Source organism: Bubalus kerabau, chromosome 15 (genome assembly GCF_029407905.1).
Source record: "Bubalus kerabau isolate K-KA32 ecotype Philippines breed swamp buffalo chromosome 15, PCC_UOA_SB_1v2, whole genome shotgun sequence".
Lineage (NCBI taxonomy): Eukaryota > Metazoa > Chordata > Mammalia > Artiodactyla > Bovidae > Bubalus > Bubalus kerabau.
This window is the reverse complement of record NC_073638.1, coordinates 28,443,396-28,466,018: the sequence shown is the minus strand read 5'-3', so window position 1 is coordinate 28,466,018 and position 22,623 is coordinate 28,443,396. Positions and strand designations below refer to the sequence as shown.

At 47.8% G+C, this 22,623-nt stretch overlaps 1 protein-coding gene and 1 long non-coding RNA gene across 3 annotated transcripts in view; one reads left to right on the top strand and one right to left on the bottom strand.

The window, feature by feature from the left end:
• Window positions 1-22,297, top strand: part of FXYD6 (FXYD domain containing ion transport regulator 6) — a 35,662-nt gene extending 13,365 nt beyond the window's left edge. For both annotated transcript variants that reach the window (XM_055548211.1, XM_055548210.1), the window contains exons 2-8: window positions 16,332-16,394; window positions 17,022-17,060; window positions 17,167-17,241; window positions 17,817-17,853; window positions 18,578-18,627; window positions 19,175-19,225; window positions 21,111-22,297. In XM_055548211.1, coding sequence (XP_055404186.1) covers window positions 16,337-16,394; window positions 17,022-17,060; window positions 17,167-17,241; window positions 17,817-17,853; window positions 18,578-18,627; window positions 19,175-19,203 — 288 coding nt within the window. In that variant the 5' untranslated portion in view covers window positions 16,332-16,336 and the 3' untranslated portion in view covers window positions 19,204-19,225; window positions 21,111-22,297. The remainder of the gene's footprint in view (window positions 1-16,331; window positions 16,395-17,021; window positions 17,061-17,166; window positions 17,242-17,816; window positions 17,854-18,577; window positions 18,628-19,174; window positions 19,226-21,110) is intronic.
• Window positions 15,995-17,403, bottom strand: LOC129628749 (uncharacterized). Its single transcript, XR_008702894.1, has 3 exons — window positions 17,150-17,403; window positions 16,832-17,024; window positions 15,995-16,094 (listed from the first exon to the last, which is right to left on the bottom strand). It is a non-coding gene; the product is annotated as an uncharacterized LOC129628749 (long non-coding RNA).
• Window positions 22,298-22,623: the final 326 nt, after the last annotated feature.

Sequence of the window (22,623 nt, the reverse complement as noted above, 5' to 3'; positions counted from 1 at the left end):
TCCCCATCTCTTCTCCCTGCTTCTCTCTCCTGCCAGCTCTTCCCTGGTGAGTTGCTGCCTGACTTCTCCACACCGGATTCCCCCACCCCCACATCTTACACCTTGGCTGCTATGAACCCTCCTCTATTGTTTCCAGACTATGTGACAATCCCTGAGGGACACTGAAGTTTCAAACCCAGTCCTTATAGCAACAAGGGAGGGGGTGCGATTGGCAGCCTCCAGTAGACCTTCAAGGTTGGAGTTGGGGAGGAGCTGCCTACTCTCCAAAAGGAGATGCCAAAGGGACGGATGTAGGTGAATGATAACTGCTTATGCACAGAGGCTAGTTCATCTAATCCTCACAGCTCCTGAGATTCCTGTTTTACAGTTTCAGAAGCAAAGACTCCAAGAGGTAGAGTGACTTGTTCAAGACCCCAAAGCCACTGAGTAGCAGAGAGGCAGGATGGTGGAGAGATTCAGAGCAGGAGCCAGATTGATTGGGTTTAAATCCAGGCTCTGCTACCTTCTGGCTCTAGGACTTTAGACAAGTTGCTTATTCTTTCTGGTCTCAGTTTCTCCTTCTGTATAATGAGGATAAGCATAAATGGAGCCATTTCCTAGAACTACCATAAGAATTGAATGAGTTAGTACATATAAACCACTTAGAACAGTACTTGGCATGCCATGAATGCCTAATAGCTGTTAGGTATTGTTATCACAGAGCTTTATAGTTTACAAAGGACCTTCACGTATATTACCTCACTTGACTTTTATAATAGCCTTGGAAAGTGGGCAGTGGGGTTGGCTGATCCTCCAGATCCCTCCATGCTATGCTGTCAACTCTGACCTAAACAGCTGCACAAATTCCATACTCTGTTACCAAAAAAAACACCCTCTCCAGTGAACAGCTCTATCCACAAGGGAATAGAAATTCTCTCTTGGGTGTGAGCTGGCAGACACTGAATTCCACTGTGTCTTTCTGTCAGGGGTATGTATGAGGCCAGCAATGTTAGGACTTGGTTGGTAAATGTTTACCCAGAGGCGGGAGCCCCCTCTTTGCAGAGTTTATCTGATTCTCTCCGGGCCTGAGCCTTGCAGCCTAAGCCCACTGGATTGGCACAGCAGCAAGGACTAGAGTGGCAGCTGCCAGGGGCGTGAGCCCTCTGGCGCAGCAGTGCAGGTGGCCTGTTGTGGCCTTTGTCCCTGAGTGGGTGTGAACCCTCCCCTGGGGTGTGGGGCTGGGGGCGCTGGAGTCCAGGGCTCACAGCAGGAAGCTTACCCTTCTTCCCTCAGCAGGGAGGCAGACTGAGCTGGGCGGAAGTATGGAATCCAGCTCTCATCCACCAAGGGACCATTCTTTCTCTGCCTCAGTTTCTTTCCCTTTAAAATGGGTTTGATGGTAACATATATTTTCCAGGCTATTTTTAAGATTCAATGAGAATGAATATTTAAAGTAGTAAGAATAGTACCTGAGCCACTAGAGAAGCCCCCTTGAACCTTCCAAAAGGGGCCAAAGAGAGAAGAATCACCTTGCATTTTACAGAAACAGATGATGAAACTTGGTGATAACTGATCTCTGGGAGCTTCAAGGTCCAAGAGTATAGGGCACACTGTAGGGGTTTGAGGCCACGGTGTGGTCCCTGCCTCCGTTCCAGGCCACTTGTCACATGGACATGAAGTGAGGGACAGACCCTCCCCATCCTGAAAGCAGCTTGGTACAGAGAAGGTGGAGTGGAGTGCTGGGCTCAGTCAGGAAGGACCCCAAAATACCCCCGGGAACAATTCCAGACAGAGCAGCCGTGTAGGTGATGACTGGCCCTTTGTTTGCTTTCTTTTTCTCCTGTACATAAAATCCCAAGAGAGCTTTGAATCAAAGCATCTAAGTTGGGAAGCAAAAGGTGATGAGCAGTTTAGAGAGAAGGGCAGCTGCATGTGACTGGAGGTGGTTTGCTTGAGTGCAGAGGACGCCTGGCTGCCCCAGCCGGGATGGAGAGTGGGAAGACCGGGAGGCGGAAGGGGTGCCAGAGAAGGTCAAAGACAGCATTCCAGCCTGTGTGGCCTGGAGGCATTATGTCGCCCACGTTCTCATAAAAGCACAGTGCACCTCAAAGCCGGGCTGGGAGTTGGGCCTCACCCACCAGATTATACTGACCATACACCCAAGCCTCATTCCTGAGCACGTATGATTGAGGACCAAAGGTGCCATTCATGGAGGGCACGCATGACCCTTTCATAGAAACATGCTAAGGAGGCTTGAAAGGGCTGCTGGAGCCAGGCCCCTGACTCCAAAGACATCAGACTTCTTGCCTTCTATAATATTTTCCTCCCAAACAGTAAGACTTACTAATGTCTTAGGAATGTAAAGCATCCACCTCTTTCCCCATAAATCAGACCAATTTGTCTGTGATAATTTTTAGTCTCTGCTTTCAGCCCTTAGCCCGGCCTCAGACCATTCAGATCTATGCTACAGTGAGAAGTGTGTGTGTGTGTTGCTCAGTCGCGTCCAAGTCTTTGTGTCCCCATCTACCATAGCCCGCCAGGCTCCTCTGTCCATGGGATTTTCCCAGGCAAGAATACTGGAGTGGGTTCATCAGGGGATCTTCCTGACTCAGGGATTGAACCCGGGTCTCCTGCATTGCAGGCAGATTCTTTACCAACTCACCCACACAGTACAGCCAGAATAATCAGAAAGGACTCTTCTGATCATCTCTTTGCCTCCTGTTGAGAGAGTGAGGTGTTGGCTCCAAGCCTTCTGAAGACCCTTTGTGGACGTGGTTCTATCAGTCGCCTTCCCAGAAGCCAGCACGGCCCCCTTGACATCTGACCAACCAAAGGCAGTCTTTATCTTTTTGGACAAGCCACACAGCATGTGGGATCATAGTTCCCCAAGCAGGAATTGAACCCGTGCCCTCTGCAGTGGAAGTGCAGAGTCCTAACCACTGGACCGCCAAAGAAATCCCTAAAGATGATCTTCTCATGCAGAGCCGGGAGCCTGTCAGTCCTTCTCTCCCCGCTCCTCACTGCCTCGGTCACTGCATTCCTGTAGGTGCCTTGGCTTCTTTCCTGGCTCCAGCCAGGCTACCGGAGCACCCTCAGGCATTGCCCAGCCTGCTTGTTTCCCTCATGGTACTCCCCTCCTCCAGTCCTGGCCTGCCCAGCGCCCAGTCCCAGCATATCAGAGCTGCAGGCAGGAGCTGGCGGTGTGAGTTCTGGGTAGATGCATTGGCTACATCACTTCTCTGTTGGCTCTTCAGACTCCTCAAATAAAGCGCTTTCATCTCAATCATTCTAACTCACTGGCATTCAGTGCTTCTAAGTCCATCTGGTGTACCTCACATCGTGCTTATGTCCTATTTATACACAGCAAAATCTTTTAACAGGCTTCTTTGTTCCAAAGATTTGGATACATCATAGGCTAAATCTTGTTCCTTGGTTTGCAATAACAGTCTAGGGTAACCAGTTAGCCTAAACAATGAGGCCTAGGTATTAGGGGTTCCCTGGTGGCTCAGATGGTTAAGAATCTGCCTGCAATGCAGGAGACCCATGTTCGATCCCTGGGTCAGGAAGCTTCCCTGGAGAAGAGAATGGCAACCCACTCCAGTATTCTGGAAAATCCCATGGACAGAGGAGCCTGGTGGGCTACAGTCCATAGGGTCACAAAGAGTCGGACTTGACTGAACGACTAACACTTTCACTTTTCCAGGCATTCTGTGACCCCATAAAGGTCCCCTTCTGGCATGTCTTTTCTAGGGAGGGGGCCTTATCTTTCTTTGGGGATCCTGCCAGGACCCAGGCCTTGGTGATCCCTCTGGGCACATTTTTGATGGGCTGAACCCTAAGGAAGGCAAGCAGGTGGGATGCCAGGGAAGGGAAGCGAGGCCTTGGGGGCTGAGTGAGACAGAGATGAGGATGAGATGAGGATGTTTCCCTGTAATTTGGAGCTTGTGCATTTTAAAGGGAGGTTGTTTCTGAGTTATTTTCACAATAGAACTGGGTATTCTGATCTACCTCACTGCTTCGTGGAATCAAAAATAATATAGCGTGATGCTATATCATCAGCTCGTGGCTTCTCTTTCTGAGCAGCTTTTACCCGGCAATTATGTGAAATTATGTGACTCAGTATGGAAAGATAATCACCAGAGAAACTCTTCTGATTGCTCTCTCCTGCACATGCAGAAAAGCAACTGTGCAGACGGCAGAGAGATCGGGGGGGAAATTAACATGGACAGGCTGTTGCCACCCGAAGTGTCAGCTGTTTATCAGTGTCGAGATAAATGAGAGCACGGAACAGAGCAGGAAAATGAGTGGATACTGAATTGTTTCTCTGAAGATGCTTCAGCGGACGCACAAGGTGGCTGGTTCTGTTTTCCAGATGGGGAGGACAGTACCCCATCCCCGTCTAAAAGTGAGGACTTTGCCGGAGCCCCATCCCAGGGGGCCAGGTTTGCAGGCTCTCCTAGGTAGGGGGGCCCATGATCTCACATGTGCAGGTGGCTAATGTGATGTTCCTGAACCCCCTCTCCCAGCTCCACCCAACTCTGCCTTGCTTTTCCATCTTCCAAAAATTCCCACCCACCTTTCAATCTACTACTTAGCCTCTGTGGCCTGGAAATGGGGTTTACCACACCTACCACCTCTCAACCTCCCCCACCCCTCGGCCAGCCTTGCCTCCCTTCTGGGAGAAAGGAATGTGAGGGGCAGTTGTATGGGAGGGAGAGGAGAAAGAGATAGAGGTCCTCAGTGCAGCCATGAGAGAAAGACATTCTGTTTCCCTTCAGAGGCTCTGTCTGCGTCCTTGGCCACTCGACTCAGGGATAGTGCCAGAGGAACCAGTGAGATTTTTAAAAATGGGTGTGGGGGCCAAGAGGCCCCCCAAGGAAGCTTATGCTGAGGTGTGGCTGGCGTAGTCCTGGCCTGGGCAGCAGCTTGAAGGAGGAGAGTTGGTCTCTTTCCAGATCTGTAACAGTATTTCTTTCAGCTCACTGTAACTTGATCAGAAATGTTTTCTTTAGAATACAAAGACAGGTCTTTACTCTTTAGCCTGGCGTGCAAGATCCTCTAGAGGCTGACTCCAGCTCTCTTATCAGAATTCTCACCACCCACACTCTCATGCTTTACACAACTCGATTATTCACTGTTTTGGAAGGTATCTTATTCTCAAAATGGCAAATACTTGGCAGATGGCTGTCACGGCCCCTCCTGCGCTATGCAGACATCACAGATGGATGAAGGCCCTCACATCTACCTGCCCTCATTCAGAAGCCTTCTGAGGAAGCCACTTCAGGTGGCCACTACTGAATGAAGTGCCTCGAGGTGCAACTTGAACTGAACTTGAAATTGAATACTGTTTGTGATCCCCATTTTCCCTTCTCACTGCCTTTGCTCATGCTGTTTCCTCTGCCAGAATGCCTTTCCTTTTCTCTTTTCTTACCGCTGTCCCTCAGAATCCCATCCTGCTTTCAGGGTTCAGCTGGAATGTCAGCTCCTCCATGGAAGCAGCCCAGGTGCCCTGCTGTATTCCCTGCTCCCTCTTCTCAGCCCTGCCATGCGGGCTATTCCTTGAGTGTAGTCTCTGCCTCTCGTGAAGCTCTCTTCACATTTGCTGAAATATCTTGAGTGCTCTGCTTTCACACACTGCCCCCCGTCTTGCTTGCCTGTTTATCCCTTGCAGAACCTGGAATTGTATACCTCTGTTTAGGAATTCAGTGCATATGTGTGTGTCGGGGGTGGGGATTTACTTGAACCTAAGCATCTATGGAGGTAATTAGGTGGAGCTGTGGAGAGGTGTAGCTGTGACTAGTGGCCTGGGACCCTTGACCTGTGTCCTTCCTCCTCCCCGGAGGGGCCTTGCTTGCCTCATAACCCCTTTGCTGGCTAGAAGCAGTCCCAGCTGCTGCCCCTTTTCAGGGGAGAGAATTAGACCAAGGCTTGAACACTAGAAGGTTGGAATTACTGGGGAATGTGAGATCTGCCCCCCAGAAGGGTGAACGATAAAGAAAAACTGAGTTTACAGCTAATAGATCTTCATAAAAGAAAATTCTAAGATGTTCTCCAGGAATCAAGAAAAATGGCTTGCTGGATGCCTGAGATTCAAAAGGAATCATAAACAAATGGGTTAGTGGATACACGGCATGAGTTATCTGTTGCAACATAACAGTAGCTTAAAACAACAAATGTTTCTTATCTTGCACAGTTTCTGAGGGTCAGCAGTCAGGGAGGAGAGGAGCTGAGTGGTTATGCTCTGGGCCTTTGATGAGCTTGCAGTCAAACTGGCAGCCAGGGTGACAGTCAGTGAAGGCTGGATGATCAAGCCCGCTTAATGGTTCATGGCAGCCTTACTTCCTAGTGGGCTTTTGAACCGAGCTCCTCGATTCTTTGCCAGGTGGGCCTCTCCACAAGGAAGCCTGAGCATCCTTAAACATGGCAGGTAACTTTCCCTACAGCAAGCAATCCTTGAGAGAGAAAGCAAGAAAAGAAAGCTGTGGTGCTTATAATCTGATACTGGAAGTAACATCAATTCTGCCATGTTTTTACTGGTCACTCATACTAGCCCTCGGAGAAGGCAATGGCACCCCACTCCAGACTCTTGCCTGGAAAATCCCATGGATGGAGGAGCTGGGTAGGCTGCAGTCCATGGGGTTGCTAAGAGTCGGACACAACTGAGTGACTTCACTTTCACTTTTCACTTTTCATGCATTGGAGCAAGAAATGGCAACCCACTCCAGTGTTCTTGCCTGGAGAATCCCAGGGACGGGGGAGCCTGGTGGGCTGCCGTCTATGGGGTCGCACAGAGTCGGACACGACTGAAGCGACTTAGCAGCAGCAGCAGCAGCAGCAGCAGCATACTAGCCCTGGTGCACTGTGAAAGGAGATTGCACAGAGGTGTGGATGCCAGGAGGTACTGGGGGCTCTCTTGAGGGCTGGCCACTATACACACAGGTGAATCTATAAAGTGTTTCTTTCCAAGAAATACAAACGCGAATACCTATTTCCTAGAACTAAGAACAGAACTGAAATTTTGTACAATAATAGCATATGTATCAGGTAGGGGGTGATTTGTATTTTTCAAGAAGAATATTTTACCTTATAACTATTATACATTTTGGCTTCCATGATAGCTCAATTGATAAAGAATCTGCCTGCAATGCAGGAGACCCCAGTTTGATTCCTGGGTCGGGAAGATTCCCCTGGAGAAGGGATAGGCTACCCACTCCAGTATTCTTGGGCTTCCCTTGTGGCTCAGCTGATAAAGAATCTGCCTGCAATGCAGGAGTCCAGGGTTTGATCCCTGGGTTAGCCGTAGACATTTAAACTCATTGTTAAGGGAATTCCCTGGATGTCTAGTGGTTAGTGGGGCTTCCCAGGTGGCTCAATAGATAAAGAATCCGCCTGCAGTGCAGGAGACAAGGGGTTGATCCCTGGGTTGGGAAGATCCCCTGGCAGAGGGCATGACAACCCACTCCACTATTCTAGTCTGGAGAATGCCATGGACAGAGGAGCCTGGTGGGCTGCAGTCCATAGGATCACAAGAAGTCGGACACGACCGAAGCAGCTGCGCGTGCGTGCTAGTGGTTGGTCCTCAGCGCTTTCATTGCCAGGAGCCTGCATTCGATCCCTGGTTGGGGAACTCAGATCCCACAAGCCATGTGGCACAACCAAAAATATAAATTAAATCTTTGTGAAATTGAATATTGTTTTGGTCTGTTCTGAGGCTGCTATAACAGAATACCATAGGCTAGGTGGCTCATAAACAATAGATGTTTATTTCTCATATATCTGGAGGCTGGGAAGTCCAAGATCCAGGTGCCAGCAGATTCAGTGTCTGATGAGGGCTTGCTTCCTGGCTGATAGACAGCCGTCTCCTCACTGACCCCTCACATGGCAGAGGGGCAAGGGGGTTCTCTGGGGTCTCTTATAAAAGAGCACTAATCTCATCATAAGGGCTCCCCCAACTCATGACCTAATTACCTCCCAAAGGCCTACCTCCAAATACCATCTCATTGAGGATTAGGTTTCAACACATGAATTTTGGGGACACAAACATTCAGTCTATAGAAAATACAAATGATCAAATTCCAAAGGTAACTACTAAAAGACTAGAAGTAGCTTGGATAATTTCTTAAGCAGTAGAGGGAGAAAATAAATTAGAGAAAAAAATCGAAAGAGAAATACACATAAGAAAAGTAGGAGGGAAACAGGTGATAGAAATCAGACCAAATATGTCAATAGTCACAATAAAGTTAAGTGGAGTAAACTTGACAGTTAATAATCAGGTCGAATTTTTTAAATCTAGCTGTTTACTGTAAGATGATAAGATACACACAATGCATAAAGAAAAGTAGAAAGTAAAGTAGAATTTAAGACAGGATTCATATGTGATCGTAAAAGAGCCAGCTCGCAGGACAAGGTAACAATTTTAAACTTACTGTTATAATATTGTAAGAAATTTGGGGATAAATTTATAAATTCATCCTCACAGTGGTAGATTATAAAGCAACTTTCTCAAATTGGTCACACAGTCAAAACATGAGAAAACATATAGAAATTTCAACAATATGGTTAATTTTCTTAATCTAATGGCATACACGGAGAAGGCAATGGCACCCCACTCCAGTACCCTTGCCTGGAAAATCCCATGGGCGGAGGAGCCTGGTAGGCTGCAGTCCGTGGGGTCACAAAGAGTCGGACATGACTGAGCGACTTCATTTTCACTTTTCACTTCCATGCATTGGAGAAGGAAATGGCAACCCACTCCAGTGTTCTTGCCTGGGGAATCCCAGGGACAGGGGAGCCTGGTGGGCTGCCGTCTATGGGGTTGCACTGAGTCAGACACGACTGAAGTGACTTAGCAGCAGCAATGGCATACAGGAACTTCCCTGGGAGCTCAGACAGTAAAGAATCTGCCTATAATGCAGGAGACCTGGGTTCAGTTCCTGGGTTGGGAAGATCCCCTGGAGAAGGGAATGGCAACCCACTCCAGTATTCTTGTCTGGATAATCCCATGGACAGAGAAGCTCGGTGGGCTACAGTCCATGGGGTCACAAAGAGTAGGACACTACTGAATCGACTTAGCACACACACACACACACAATGGCATATAGAACTTTTTTCCCAACAATAAAAGAATTTGTAATTTAATACATGGAGTATAGTTTTTGAAGTGAATAACCATATACTAGATCACAAAGCAAGTCTCAATAAATTTCAAGATATCCAGATAGTACAGAGCACATTCTCTGACCACAGTGCACTTAAGTTAGAGTGAAGTGAAAGTGAAGTCACTCAGTCGTGTCCGGCTCTTAGTGACCCCATGGACTACAGCCCACCAGGCCCTCCGTCCATGGGATTTTCCAAGCAAGAGTACTGGAGTGGGGTGCCATTGCCTTCTCCGTTAACAGTGGCTAGGCATATTATATTTACTTGGAGCTGGTATACTTGGTGACAACCTTAGTGCCCTCAGACACGGCGTGCTTGGCCAGCTCCCTAGGCAGCAGCAAGTGCACAGAGGTCTGGATGTCCTTGGAAGTGATAGTCGAGCGCTTGTTGTAATGCGCCAGGCGCGATGCCTCGCCAGCGATGCACTCGAAAATGTCGTTAATGAAGGAGTTCATGATTCTCATGGCCTTGGACGAGATGCCGGTGTCCGGATGGACTTGCTCCAGCACCTTGTACATGTACACGGAGCAGCTCTCCTTGTGGCTGCGCTTGTGCTTCTTGCCGTCCTTCTTCTGGGCCTTGGTCACAGCTTTTTTAGAGCCCTTTTTAGGGGCAGGAGCAGACTTCAGGTTAGTAACAAAAGTAAATTTAAAATCACTATACATTTGAACATTTAAAAAGCATGCTTCTTGATGCACAGGTCAAATAAATTATAGCACAAGTCTAAAATACTAAGAACTAAACAATAATCAAAAAGTCACATTTCAAAGCTTATATTTGGAATGAAAGTGGCACTTGGACGATTATAGTCTTAAGTGCTAAGATTAGAAAACAAGAAATGCTAAATATTAATGAGCTAGATATACAATAAAAGAACACAAATCTAAAGAGAAAACAATGGAATAAACCCGAAGAATGTTTAAGGGCAGAATTAAGAATAATTTAAAAAACCATAAAGAGGATCAACAAAATTAAGAGTTGGTTCTTTGAGAAGACTAATAAAACAGGTAAATCTCTAGTGAGTCCAATCAAGACAGAAGGGAGTTGTTGCAAATAAACAAAATTAACAATGTGAAAAAGAACATAATTCAGATCCAACAAAGATTTCTAATGATAGCTAGAAAATACTACAAACAACCTTATGGCAGTAAATTTGAATAGAAAAGGAAACATTTCTGTAAAAATTATAACTCACTAACTATATTCAGGGAAGATCCCATGGAGGAGGAAATGGCAACCCACTCCAGTATCCTTGCCTGGGAAATCCCATGGACAGAGGAGCCTGGCGGGCTGCAGTCCATCAAGAAAAAGGTAGAAATCTGAAGAATGTTGTGTGTGTGTGTGTGTGTGTGTGTGCGCGCTCAGTCACTTCAGTTGTGTCTGATTCTTTTGCAACCCCCTGGACTGTAGTCCGCCATCCCCCTCTGTCCATGGAATTCTCCAGGCAAGAATACTGGAGTGGGTTGCCATTTCCTACTCCAGGGGATCTTCCAGACCCACGGACTGAACCTGCTTCTTCTGTGTCCCCGGCATTGGTAGGTAGATTCTTTTACCAGTGAACCGTCTGGGAAGCCAAAGAGTGTCGTAACCATTAACTCATTGAAAAGACAAGTTAAAATTATCCCACAAAGAAAATACTAAGTCAGGTGATTTTATAGTTTAGTTCTACCAAATTTTCAAAGAATGTACTATTTATTTATACTATATTTATTTCAATCTTCTGCAATCTCTTCCAGGGAATAGCAAGAGAGGAAATACTTGTTCTGTGAGGCCAGTACTACCATGATACCAAAAGCAGGCAAGGTCGATACAATAAAATAAAAATTGCAGCCCCATCTCACTCATGCACATAAATGCAAAAATCTTAAACAACATATCAGCAAGCCAAATCCATCAATTTATTTAAAATAATACATTGCTTTCATCCCACAAATGCAAGGATGATTTAACATTAGATAATTTTATATTCACTTTACTTCATTGATGTAGGTTAAAAAATATAGATGTAGAGTAGTCATTCATAATTAATATAAAAGAGAAACATGTTGGAAAACCAGGATTAGAGGGGAACTTCTAAAATGTTAGAAGAAATCTATTTAAAATCAGTAATCTCCTTTTTTATAACTAAATAACATCCCGATGCAGGAGATGCCTGCCAGCGCAGGAGACGCAGGTTCGATCCCTGGGTTGGGAAGATGCCCTGGAGAAGGAAATGGCAACCCATTCCAGTATTTGTGCCTGGGAAATTCCATGGACAGAGGAGCCTGGTGGGCTACAGTCCATGGGGTTGCAAAGAGAGGGACATGACCGAGTGTGTAAGTGTGCGCACGTGTGCACACACACACATATAAACACATATACTACATTTTCATTATCCAGTCTCAACACACACAGACAAAAGGTAATTATGTGAGGTGATGGAAGTATTAACAAGTTTTATTGTGGTAATTATACACCGTAAACTTACACAATGTTATAATGTCATATCACAGTAAAGCTGGGGGAAAATTAAAAATAAACATACACACAAATTTAAAAATTAGTAAGACTATATGTGTGTATGTCTTTTATCACTGATTCTATTCTACATTTTACTATAAGTCCTAGCAGTACAGTGTGACAAGAAATAGAAATAAACACTATATTCTTCTATTAGAATAGAAGAAATAGTCTTATATCATTTACAGATATGTCCACAGAGAAACCAAAAGGACCTATAGGTAAATTACTAGAAATAGTAAGAGAGTTTGGTAAGATGATTGGATTTAAGATCAATGTATACAAATTAATTGCCTTTCTCCATACCTGCAAAAATTAGAAAACACAAGAGACAGTATTTTAAATAACAATAAAATAATAAGGAATATATCTAACAGAAGATGTGGAAGATCTATAGGAAAGCATTTATAAAACTTTATTGAAATACATTGAGGGACTTGCCTGCCAGTCCAGTGGGCAGTGGTTAAGACTCTGCACTTCCCACTGCAGGGGGCACAGGTTCGATCCCTGGTCAGGGAACTAAAATCCCACATGCCCCATGGCAGAGCCAAAAAAAAAAAAAAAAACATTGAAAAGAATCTAAACAAATGGAAAGATTTATTTATAGATAGGAGATTCAATATCACAAAAATGTTAATTGTCCGCATGTTCTATGAAGTGAAGTGAAAGTCGCTCTGTTGTGTCCAACTCTTTGTGACCCCATGGACTATGCATGCAGTCCATGGAATTCTCCAGGACAGAATACTGGAGTGAGTAGCCTTTCCCTTCTCCAGGGGATCTTCCCAACCTAGGGATTGAACCCAGGTCTCCCACATTGCAGGTGTATTCTTTACCAGTTGAGCCACAAGGGAATAGGTAAATTGTGATTCCTATGAAAATCCCAATCATTTTAGATGAATTTGACAGACTGATTCTAAAATATATATATAAGAGCAGAAGACCAAGAATAGCAAAGACATTCCTGAAGGAAGAGGTAAGAGAGGCAGAGAAGAGAGGAGAAAAAGACGAGGAAACATCTCCCACCACTTGGGAACATCTGAAACAGTGATCTTGATGCAGGGACAGACAAACGGACCAGTAGATCCAAAGAGAAAGGCCAGAAACAGACCCACACCTGAACAGAAACCAGATACATGACATGAGTGGCCGTGTGCATAGTGAGGGAAGATACCGACAGATGGTGCTGTCCAGGACATCTGACTGTCAGGTGGAAAAAGCAAGAATCGGGTCCCAACCTCATGCCTTCCATAGACATCCATTCTGGATGGAATATAGGCTTAAATGTAAAAGACAGAACTTTAACATATTTAGAAGAAAAAAATATATTTTTTAAAGTATTTATTTGGCTGTACTGAGGCTTAGTTACAGCATGAAGGGTCTTCAGTTTCAGCATGTGGGGTGGGACCTTTTAGTTGCAGCGTGAAATCTTTAGTTTCGGCCTGCGGGATCTAGTTCTTTGACCAGGATGGAACCTGGCTCTCTGCATTGAGAGTGCAGAGTCTTAACTGCTGGACCACCAGGGAAGTCCTGCAAATTCTTTCTGACTCAGGGTGACAAGGAATATCTTTAAACAAGACAGAAAGATGATTGCATTCAGTAACATTAGAAGTAAGAAATTGTACTCATTGAGAGACAGTAAAAATGTAAAAAGGCAAGTATCCTTAATGACAAAACTTTAGTATCCAGAATAATAAGTGAATAATAGTGATGTCAACCCATTGGAAAACTGAACAGAAGACATGAAAGGGCCATCACTGATGAAGAAACAGGCATGGCAAATAAACAATCAAAAGCTAAACTGCATTTCTAAGGAATCCAGTTGAGACCATAGTTTACACTTCTAGATTGGCAGAAATTAAGCAGTCTAGTAATAGCAAGTGATAAGGATGTGGAGTAGTAGGGACAGTCATATGCAATGGTGGGACTTTAAAGTGGGGATGGTCACTTGTAAAATAGTTTTAACATTTTCTATAAAGTTGATAATTTGTACAACCCAATGACTTAACTCCTAAACTTATCTCTTGAATATAATTTTTCAAACTGAAGAGTGACCCGCTAAGTAATTTATGGGTCTAGCCATTAATTGGCCTAGCTATTTTTTTCTTTTAAAGAAACAGAATGGAAAATATCAGAGGGCATCATCCTTTTAAAGGCTAAGTATTGTTTAGCAATATTGTTATTTGTGGTTTACATGTATGTATATTTGTACTGGGTTCCAACATAAAAAATATTTCCTGTGAAAGTGGTAGTTAAAAGATTTGAAAAACAGTGCCCTTGTGTGCTAGGCAACAAATTCAAAATATGTTCAAAAACTACACTATAATAGCACATAACTGGGGGGGAAATCTGTTGATAGAACAGACCAATACATGATAATATTTACCTGCACAGTGAAGTATTACATAACACTGAAAAATGAATGAACTGTGTTTATAAATGAGTCTTAGAAGTGTTGAACAACAACAAAAAAGCCAGTGTCAGAAGATGAAACAAAGTGATACATTATAAAGCTCAAAGAAGCTCCACTGATGCATTCGTTAGATACATGTAAGTGATAAATATTCTTTAAAAAGAGCAATATGTATATATCTTCATACAATGGAATGGAGAAGGCAATGGCACCCCACTCCAGTACTCTTGCCTGGAAAATCCCATGGACAGAGGAGCCTGGTAGACTGCAGTCCCGGGGTCACGATTGAGCAACTTCACTTTCACTTTTCACTTTCATGCATTGGAGAAGGAAATGGCAACCCACTCCAGTGTTCTTGCCTGGAGAATCCCAGGGACAGCGGAGCCTGGTGGGCTGCTGTCTGTGGGGTCGCACAGAGTCCGACACGACTGAAGCGACTTAGTGGTATACAATGGAATATTATTCAGCCATAAAAAGTACTGATACATGCTACAGTATAGATGAACCTTGAAAGCTTTATGCTAAGTGAAGAAACCAGATGCAAAAGGCTATGTATTTTATGATATGTTTATATAAAAGACCCAGAATAGGTAAATCCATAGAGACAGAAAGTAGGTAGTAATTGTCAGGGACTGTGAGAAAGGGATAATGAGAAATGACTGCCCGTGGGTACCAGCTTTCTTTTGGGATGATGAACGTTTCTTAAAGATGATAGTGCACAATTTTGTGAATATACTAAACATCATTGAATTGTACGCTTTAAAATGAATTTTGTGGTATGTGAATTGTATCTTAATTTTTAAACTTTTTTTTAAAGAAAAGCAAGGAACTTGTTAAACGTCTGTGTTCAGGGTACTGTTTACCTCTGGGAGTAAGGCAAGGGGATGGGTTGGAGGAAGTAGATAAATGCAGCAGTGTGTACAAAGTGCCAGTTCTTAAGCTGCTTTATGGGTGTTTCCTTTTACTGTTTCATTATATGTGTTACATATGTTTTTATACTTATGAAATATAATGTGAAATTTAAAAGAAATACACATATTAAGTGAAGTAGCATTAAAAGCAAATGACTGCCTTATGAGAAATGCTTCTTGAATTCCAAGTGGAGTCCAGGGTCACTGCCGTGGTTTGATTGCGGATGGAGCTATTCTGACCTCTGCTGGCCGGGAGGTGAAGGGCAGCTGGGGGCCGCGGGCTGCTGGGCCAGGAGAGGAATGAACCCTCTGAGCACGTGTGGTCCTGACTGCTAGAGAGTGTGCAGGAGGTCAGACCGCAGCCAATCTCACCCCACCAAGAAAGAGCAAGAAGCTTTGGTCTTTTCTGGCCTGGGTCTCTTTCCCTTTACCTCTCTGGCTCTCTAGTGCCCTCCTTTAAGCCCAGGAGTGAGGCATGTGTAACTGCACCGAAATCCATCCCTGGGAGGGACCAGCTGCCCTGCCCTCGGCCTCCATCCAGATGGCCCATCCAGGGACCACTGACCCGAGACCAGGGGCTTGAGCAGAAGTCTCAGGCACCTGCTGGGGAAGGGGAGGCTGGGCGTTGATGCTCCGAGAACCTGTCTCCATGCTCCCTTTGTTTAATCAAACCACCTTTCAGAGGTTTATGAACTAGAGTCTATGAGAGGAGTTGACTTGGGCACTTTGGAGGTGAGAGGGTGCAGGGGCACCTTGAGGGAGAGCTGTCAGCCCTTCAGGGATTACTATACAGAATCCAGGAAACAGCAAGCCTCCCACCCTCACCCCTGGCTGGACACGAGGGGCATTGGTCTCCCTGCCCCCATTTAATCTGATAGAAATAACTTCCGCCAGTGGGTCTCAGTTGTAGAGGATGAGGGCACAAGTCCCAGTCATCTTAATGAGCTAGAGATGGCCATGTCTCTGGGTGGTCTGGGGAGGAGGACTCAGGTGAGATATTCTCCCCAAACCCTTGGGGTTTTGTGACTTTGGCACCGGAGAGGCGGCCTGGTGGAGGCATTCCTGAGCTGGGTTAGGATCCAGGCTCTGCTGCTTGCTTCATAAGTGTTATTCACCTCCTTTAAGCTCAGGCTCTTCACCTGCAAAACGGGTTATTAGTCACAGCGCCTGCTGGTTGAACTGATTCCATTGTAATTACATTCATGCTTGCAGAGCCCTCTGTAAGGAGTCTGTCAATGGCAGCTGCTTTGGCTTTCAAAGCATCTAAGGGGAGAGCTTAGCGTCAGGGTGGGAGTCCGACTGGGGCCCCGGCCGGGCTGAGGGTTAGAGTGGGGAGTCTCCTACCCAGAGAATCATTTCCCTCCCTCTGTCCCCAGACGCCATGGAAGTGGTGCTGCTCTTCCTGTGTGGCCTCCTGGCCCCAGCGGTCCTGGCCAGTGGTGAGTACCTCTCAGGACCTGGCTCGACAGGATGGCAGCCACAGCCCTTTCTCATGGAAGGTCCTGGCCCTGTGGGACACTCAGGGTGGGGGCCTCTGAGATTCTACCTGTCTGATCAGCTTCCCCGCCTTTAGTCTGCAAAGAAAGTCCTGGAAGGCAGCAGCTAACTCAGCCCCCAATCCAGCCTGCCCAGCTCTCCCCCCTGGCTCCTGCCATCAAGCCATCAAGCAGGTCCCTGTAGACTCAGCCTGAGTACTGGGAGCCAGACTTGCACATCAGTCTAGACTGTGCGAGTCACATGTCCTCCCTTGGTTTCAGCCTCCCCACCTGTAACAAGAAGAAAATCCCCCTGCCTTTTGGGGATGATTTAAGATTCAGAAGGGGCAATACGTGGGTCTCCTGTGAACACAGACTCTGACTCGGGCTCTGAGCTGCACCTGCCTTTGGCCCCTGCAGTGACCCTGGCAGGCGGCCCATCCTTCCATGCTTCTGTGAGCGTCTCTGCTTCCTGGGCCCTGCTTTCCAGGGATCCTTGTGTGGGGAGTGAGGCCTGTGAGACAAGGTGGGAGACTTGGGTATCAGGATGTGAGCTGTCTTCCTCTTGACCACGCCTGTTTGTTTTTCCAGCCACTGAGCAGGAGAAAGAAAAGGACCCTTTTCATTATGGTGAGTGGTGATGGTGGGGGGAGGCACAACCCCATCCATGGACGGGACCGACGTGCTCTCCCTGGCCCTCCCCCTCTTCTGACTCTCACCCTTGTTCCCTTCGCAGACTACCAGACCCTGAGAATTGGGGGATTGGTGTTTGCTGTGGTCCTCTTCTCGGTGGGGATCCTGCTTATCCTCAGTAAGTATGTTTGTTCCTCTGCTCACTCTCGAAGGGCAATGTCTGTGGCTGTGAAGCAGGTGGCATACGGTGTAAAAGCCTTGCAGTTCTCTTTCCTGGAGAGGGAAGGAGCCCGTCTATCTTCCTAGTTATCTCCAGAACCTAATACGCTGCTGGGCACATAATAGGTGCTCAGTGAAACAGTGAAGCATGAACAGAGTAAGTACTCGATGAAAACAAGCACAGATACAAAGGGGCGGGGTGGCTGTATCCATCAGGGCATGAGTTGGGGAGTCACAGGGGAGAGGAGACAGGGGCTGGCCTTGGAGGGCTCCGAGGCATGTCCCCCTGCGTTTGTTTGCCTCGTGAGCCTGGGCTGCTCGCAGCTGTCAGCGCTTACGTGGTCAAGAACACAGTTGTGTTGAACCTTGACATCAGAAGAGCCCTCCTCCAACCAAGGATCGCCACATACAGCTGTGCAAGTCGCTCACTGCGCAGAATCCCAGGCCACTAGTCACACCGTCCCACAGACTAACAGCGCAGCCCTGCTCTGGCCAAGCCAGACACTGACCCTGGATGGTTTCTTTGCCTTTCAGGTCGCCGATGCAAGTGCAGTTTCAATCAGAAGCCGCGGTAAGGATGCCATTGCTGTGGGCACCTGGGGTGACGCTGGGGGGCACAGGGAGGGGCCCGTGGTGTGTGACCCCAAATGAATGTATTTCTGGATTCTTGTCTCGGAGACAGGCCATGTGCCTTGGGGTAGGGGTAGAAGTTTTGAGAGTTGCCAGGCAGCCTTGGGGGCAAAGGAGAGGTCAAAAGGTCAAGGGTCAGCCTGCCCTTCTTTCTTCTGATGTATATGTGGGGTGGGGGAGGGGGAGGAAGAAGATGCTGGATCCTTGTCTGGAGGCCCTTGAGACAGTTGGGCTTGGCCTCAGGGTCTCTCTAGAGGTCTGTCTCCTCTCTCCAGGACCTGTGATGCTGCTCTGCGGGTCACCTGTTCATGAGGCTCTTTGATTTTTGTGGAAATTTGGGCTTCCTCTCACTCACCCTTCTGCCCCTACATAAGGGCACACTCATTAGTCCCCATGGTAACTCAGGACAGCCCTGGACCTCAGAAGTCCCAAGTCAGTGACAGGACACACCCCTTCCCAGCACTTATCCCTCTCGGGTGCCAACATCGAAGGGTGCCGGTAAATTCCTCTGACTGCCCCGCATGCCATGAGCCCCATAATGAAGAATGATCCACCATGACCTGGAGGAGATGAATCCCTGGGCCCTGCCCCAGCAAGGGGAGTGGCGGTGCTCTCTGGGTTTGCCCTGGAGACCTCTGATGGGCTTGCATCTTGTCTGCCTGCAGGGCTCCTGGGGATGAGGAGGCTCAGGTGGAGAACCTCGTCACTGCAAATGGTAAGTGTCAAGACCACCTGCCCAGATGGGACGGAGGAAACGGGCAAGGGTCCTTGTACAGCTTGGGGTGGAGGATGGATGTCAGGTGTGGTGGCTTCTTGAGAGCTGGCCAGCCAGGCATGTTTCCAGGTGCCAGAGAGGGGTCCCGGGTCCTCTGCTGTGTCATCCCCTCACCTCCACTAGACAGGCTGACGACTGCTACTTACAGGGACTCTGCTCAGTCCTGGGCTTGGGACAGAGTGCTTCACTTCTCAGTAATGGGCACACGGCCCCAGGAGGTAGGCATCACTCTCCACATTTTATAACAGAGGGGCTCAGAAAAGTTCAGGAACGTGCCAAGTCCTCTAACAGGCGAATAGCAGATGGGGATCTGCCTGGGTCTGTCTGACTCACAGTCTGCATGAATCACCTCTGCTCTGCGGGTCAGGCTCCCCCCAGTCCCCGAGACAGGCATAGCTGCTGTGGCGGGGCGGTGGCCCACTGGGGTGAGGAGTTCATTCCCCACCCTCCATACATTCACTGGGCTCCATTCTGGTTCTTTTTCCAGCCACGGAGCCCCAGAAAGCAGAGAACTGAAGTGCAGCCCCCAGGCGCAAAGGTAAGATGCTGTCTGCCCATATCTTCTGTTACCATCACTGTTCTGACCAGAGTCTGGCCGAGGAGTCATCAGGGAAGAATTGGGCTAGCTTTTGCAATGTGCATGGCTTTTGTTATGAGCTGTGCTCTGCAGAAACTCACGTCTGAAGGATGATGAGACAGATGGACTAAAACCTCCCAGTACCACACGCACACACACACAGAACATGTAGTTGGGAAATAGAGCTTCCTCACAACCCAGGAGTCAAGTTGCTGGGGCGTCATCCTAGCTGCCACGTGGGCATGACTTGGGAGGAAATTAGCGTTTGTGAAATGCTCCTGATATCAAAGTAGTATAAAGACAATGGCTTCCAGTGATGATTCAGAAAGTTCCTCAGGCCATCCTTTGAAGTTAACATTTTATTTTGAAACTTTCCAACCTACACATAGTATAGGAAGAATAGTATATGGCCCCGAACCCCCACCCCCAACACCATACCAGCATTATCAGTTCTTGACATTTAGGGGCACTAAGTTACTGTTCATTATTCATTTCCGTTGTTCGTTATAGTAATGCAGGAAAGCAATAATCTAAATGCTTTATGGTTTTCAAATTGCTGGCACATACACAAACTCACTCAAGCCTGCCAGAAAAAGTGAGTAGGACAGGTGGGGTGTAGCCCCATTTTATAGATGAATAAATTGAGGTCAGAGAGAAGAGCCATACAGATAGTAAGTAACAGACTGGAACTTGAGCTCAGGGACTTTGTATTGATAGTTGAGGGCTGGATTTCACCACACCCCTCTGCTCCTGCCTGTCTCCCTTTATGACATACCCTGCGATACACTGGGACGCAGCAGCGGCCAGTCTTCTATTGCTCACTCTGCCTTTTTTTTTCCTACAAATAAGGGATATGTTGTGGTTTAGTTGCTAAGTAGTGTCAACTCTTTGCGACCCCATGGACTGTAGCCCGCCACGCTCCTTCTGTCCATGGAGGTTCTTATCCATGGGATACTAGAATTCTTCCAGGTATTCCCAGGCAAGAATACTGGAGCGGGTTGCCATTTCCTTCTTCAGGAGATTGTCCCAACCCTGGGATTGAACCCGCGTCTCATCATTAACAGGAAGGTTGTTTACCACAGAGCCAGCAGGGAAGCCCCAGATAAGGGATATACTTTATCCTAAATTGTGAGTTGAAAGAAATTTCTGGATGTAGAATGCCGGTACACCAGCTCTTACCGTGATGGTAATAACACGGGGTACCTGTGGAGCACTTGAATTCACTCCTAAGTGCTTTTCTGTTCTCATGACAGCCCCGTGGGTGGGCAGAGTGGGGCTCATTACCTCCATCTTCTAGCTGGGCCCTGGGGAGGTCAGGGATGCCTCAGCTTGACGTGGCTATAGATCCAATCCAGGTGGCAGGTGTCCCAGCTGTGGCTCAGTGATCTGTCCACATCACGGCAGCTCGTGGTTCCGAATCTGGGGAGCTGTGTGGGGAGGCGCCAGGGAGGAGCCTTGAGCCAACAATTGTCTTTTTTTTTTAAACTAGAACTTCCTTGGAAACCGTGTTCTCCTGAGTCTCAGGACTGTGAGCAATTCTTAAGAGTGTCCTGAGAAAGAAACCCAGGTTTAACAATCCTTTCCATGTCTTCATCTGCCAGCTTCCATTCCCCTGAGAGAGCCCCCCCCTGAGCTCCATGTCCTCCACCTTCATCTCCTGGTCCTGGTTCTCAGACTCATCCTCTGGTGTACTGAAAACAAGGCACTTGGAGTGGGTCTCATCTTAGGCGTTCCCATGGGCAGAGGGGCTGCCCTAAGGAATGGCTGGGAGATGCGTGGATGGAGAAGTTTGAAAGGAAGCCAGAGGTTTGTTTTAATTTGAATTCTCTTCTGCTTCCACCTCCAGAACCTGAAGGCAGCTGCTTGAACCTTTAGATGCAAATGCTGATGCTTAAGAAAACCGGCCACTTCAGCAACAGGTCTTTCCCCAGGAGAAGCCAAGAGCTTATGTGTCCCCAGCCCCTCGACACCTGTCCTCAGCTTAATAATGCAACCCCGCCTCCCCCACCTGGAGCCTGTGGTCTTGTCCACCTCCTGTGATGTGTGTGTCTGTGTGTGTGTGTCGGATGACCGTGATCTTTGTGGTTGCTTGTTCGTGGATGATGTTGTGTTTTAGTGAACCCGAACCCACCTTCCTGGGCCGGAGCTGAGCCATGTGGCTGGCAGCGCCTCTCTCTCTCCGTGGCCCATCACCTCCCACTCTTGGGAGTCTGCTTTTTCTCTGAGAGACCAGTCCCTTCTCTTGATTTCAGGGTGGCTATAGGGGTCTGGTGGGAATCTCCAGTTGGCTTGGGGCTTGGGAAGGTTTACATCACCTTCATGACCCTTGTGCATGGCTGCTTTTCACTCCTTTTGTAAGAACCTTGCTTCCATACTTGTCCCTGGACCAAATCTGTGCTGAGGTCTCTTGGCAGTGGGAGGTTCCAGCAAGGAGCTGATGAGCCCACCTTGCCCTCGGGTGGCTGAACCCTTTCCCTGGTGCCCATATGCCCCGCCTTACCCTGCCCCCGGGGAAATGTGCCCCTTGCATATCTTCTCAGCAATAACCCCCCGGGCTCTGGAACCATTCGCCCTTCTCCAGCCTTCCCTGCTCCAGAGACTCCCATCTATAGCCAGCTCGCCTGGACCTAGACTCTCATCCCTGAACTGGGGCTCTGGCAGGTCATGGCTGAGTGGATGCATTTGGCTGGGGCCCGTGCTCTGGGGAGGGGCAGCATGGAGAAAGAGCAGGGGTCTTCTGCTTGGCTGTCTGCGCCCTGCTGGCCAGGCAGCAGCGCCGGCCCCCGCCCCCTCTGCTAGCCTGGCCCCAGGTTAGGGAGCGGGCAGGGCTCCAGGCAGCCCCACTGCAGGGGGAGCAGCAGGAGGTCCCAGGTGGTGAAGAGAGTGGAAAGTCAGAGCCCGCCCCTCCCGCCCCTCGTGTTCTCGTGGAAACTGACCAACCGTGCCGCTGTGACCAGGACTGCTGTTCTCTGTGTCGTGATCTCTCCTCTCAACAAGGACAAAAAGGAATAAAATACCACTTGTTTCCTAGTGGCTCTGAGGTGCTTTCCTTTTTGTGCAAGAATGTGTATATTTGTAGGACCTGTGTTGCTCGAAGGGCTTAAGGGAGGGTGTCCTTGATCAGAGGGAGCAAGTGACGGCCGCAGGGCAGCCGGGTGCTCTTTATTTTCGCTGCTTGACCACTTAGCTCCTCCCCGCTTCTTCTCCAGCCACCCTTCCTCTGCCCTCCTTTGCCCGCACCCCCGCCTCCTCCTGCTTCCACCCCAGGTCACGGGGTTCAGGCTCCACCCCACAGCCTTACCCGTGCCTTCTACATGTCCTGGAGCGAGGGGAGTCCTGAGGGCTTGCTGGAATAAAAG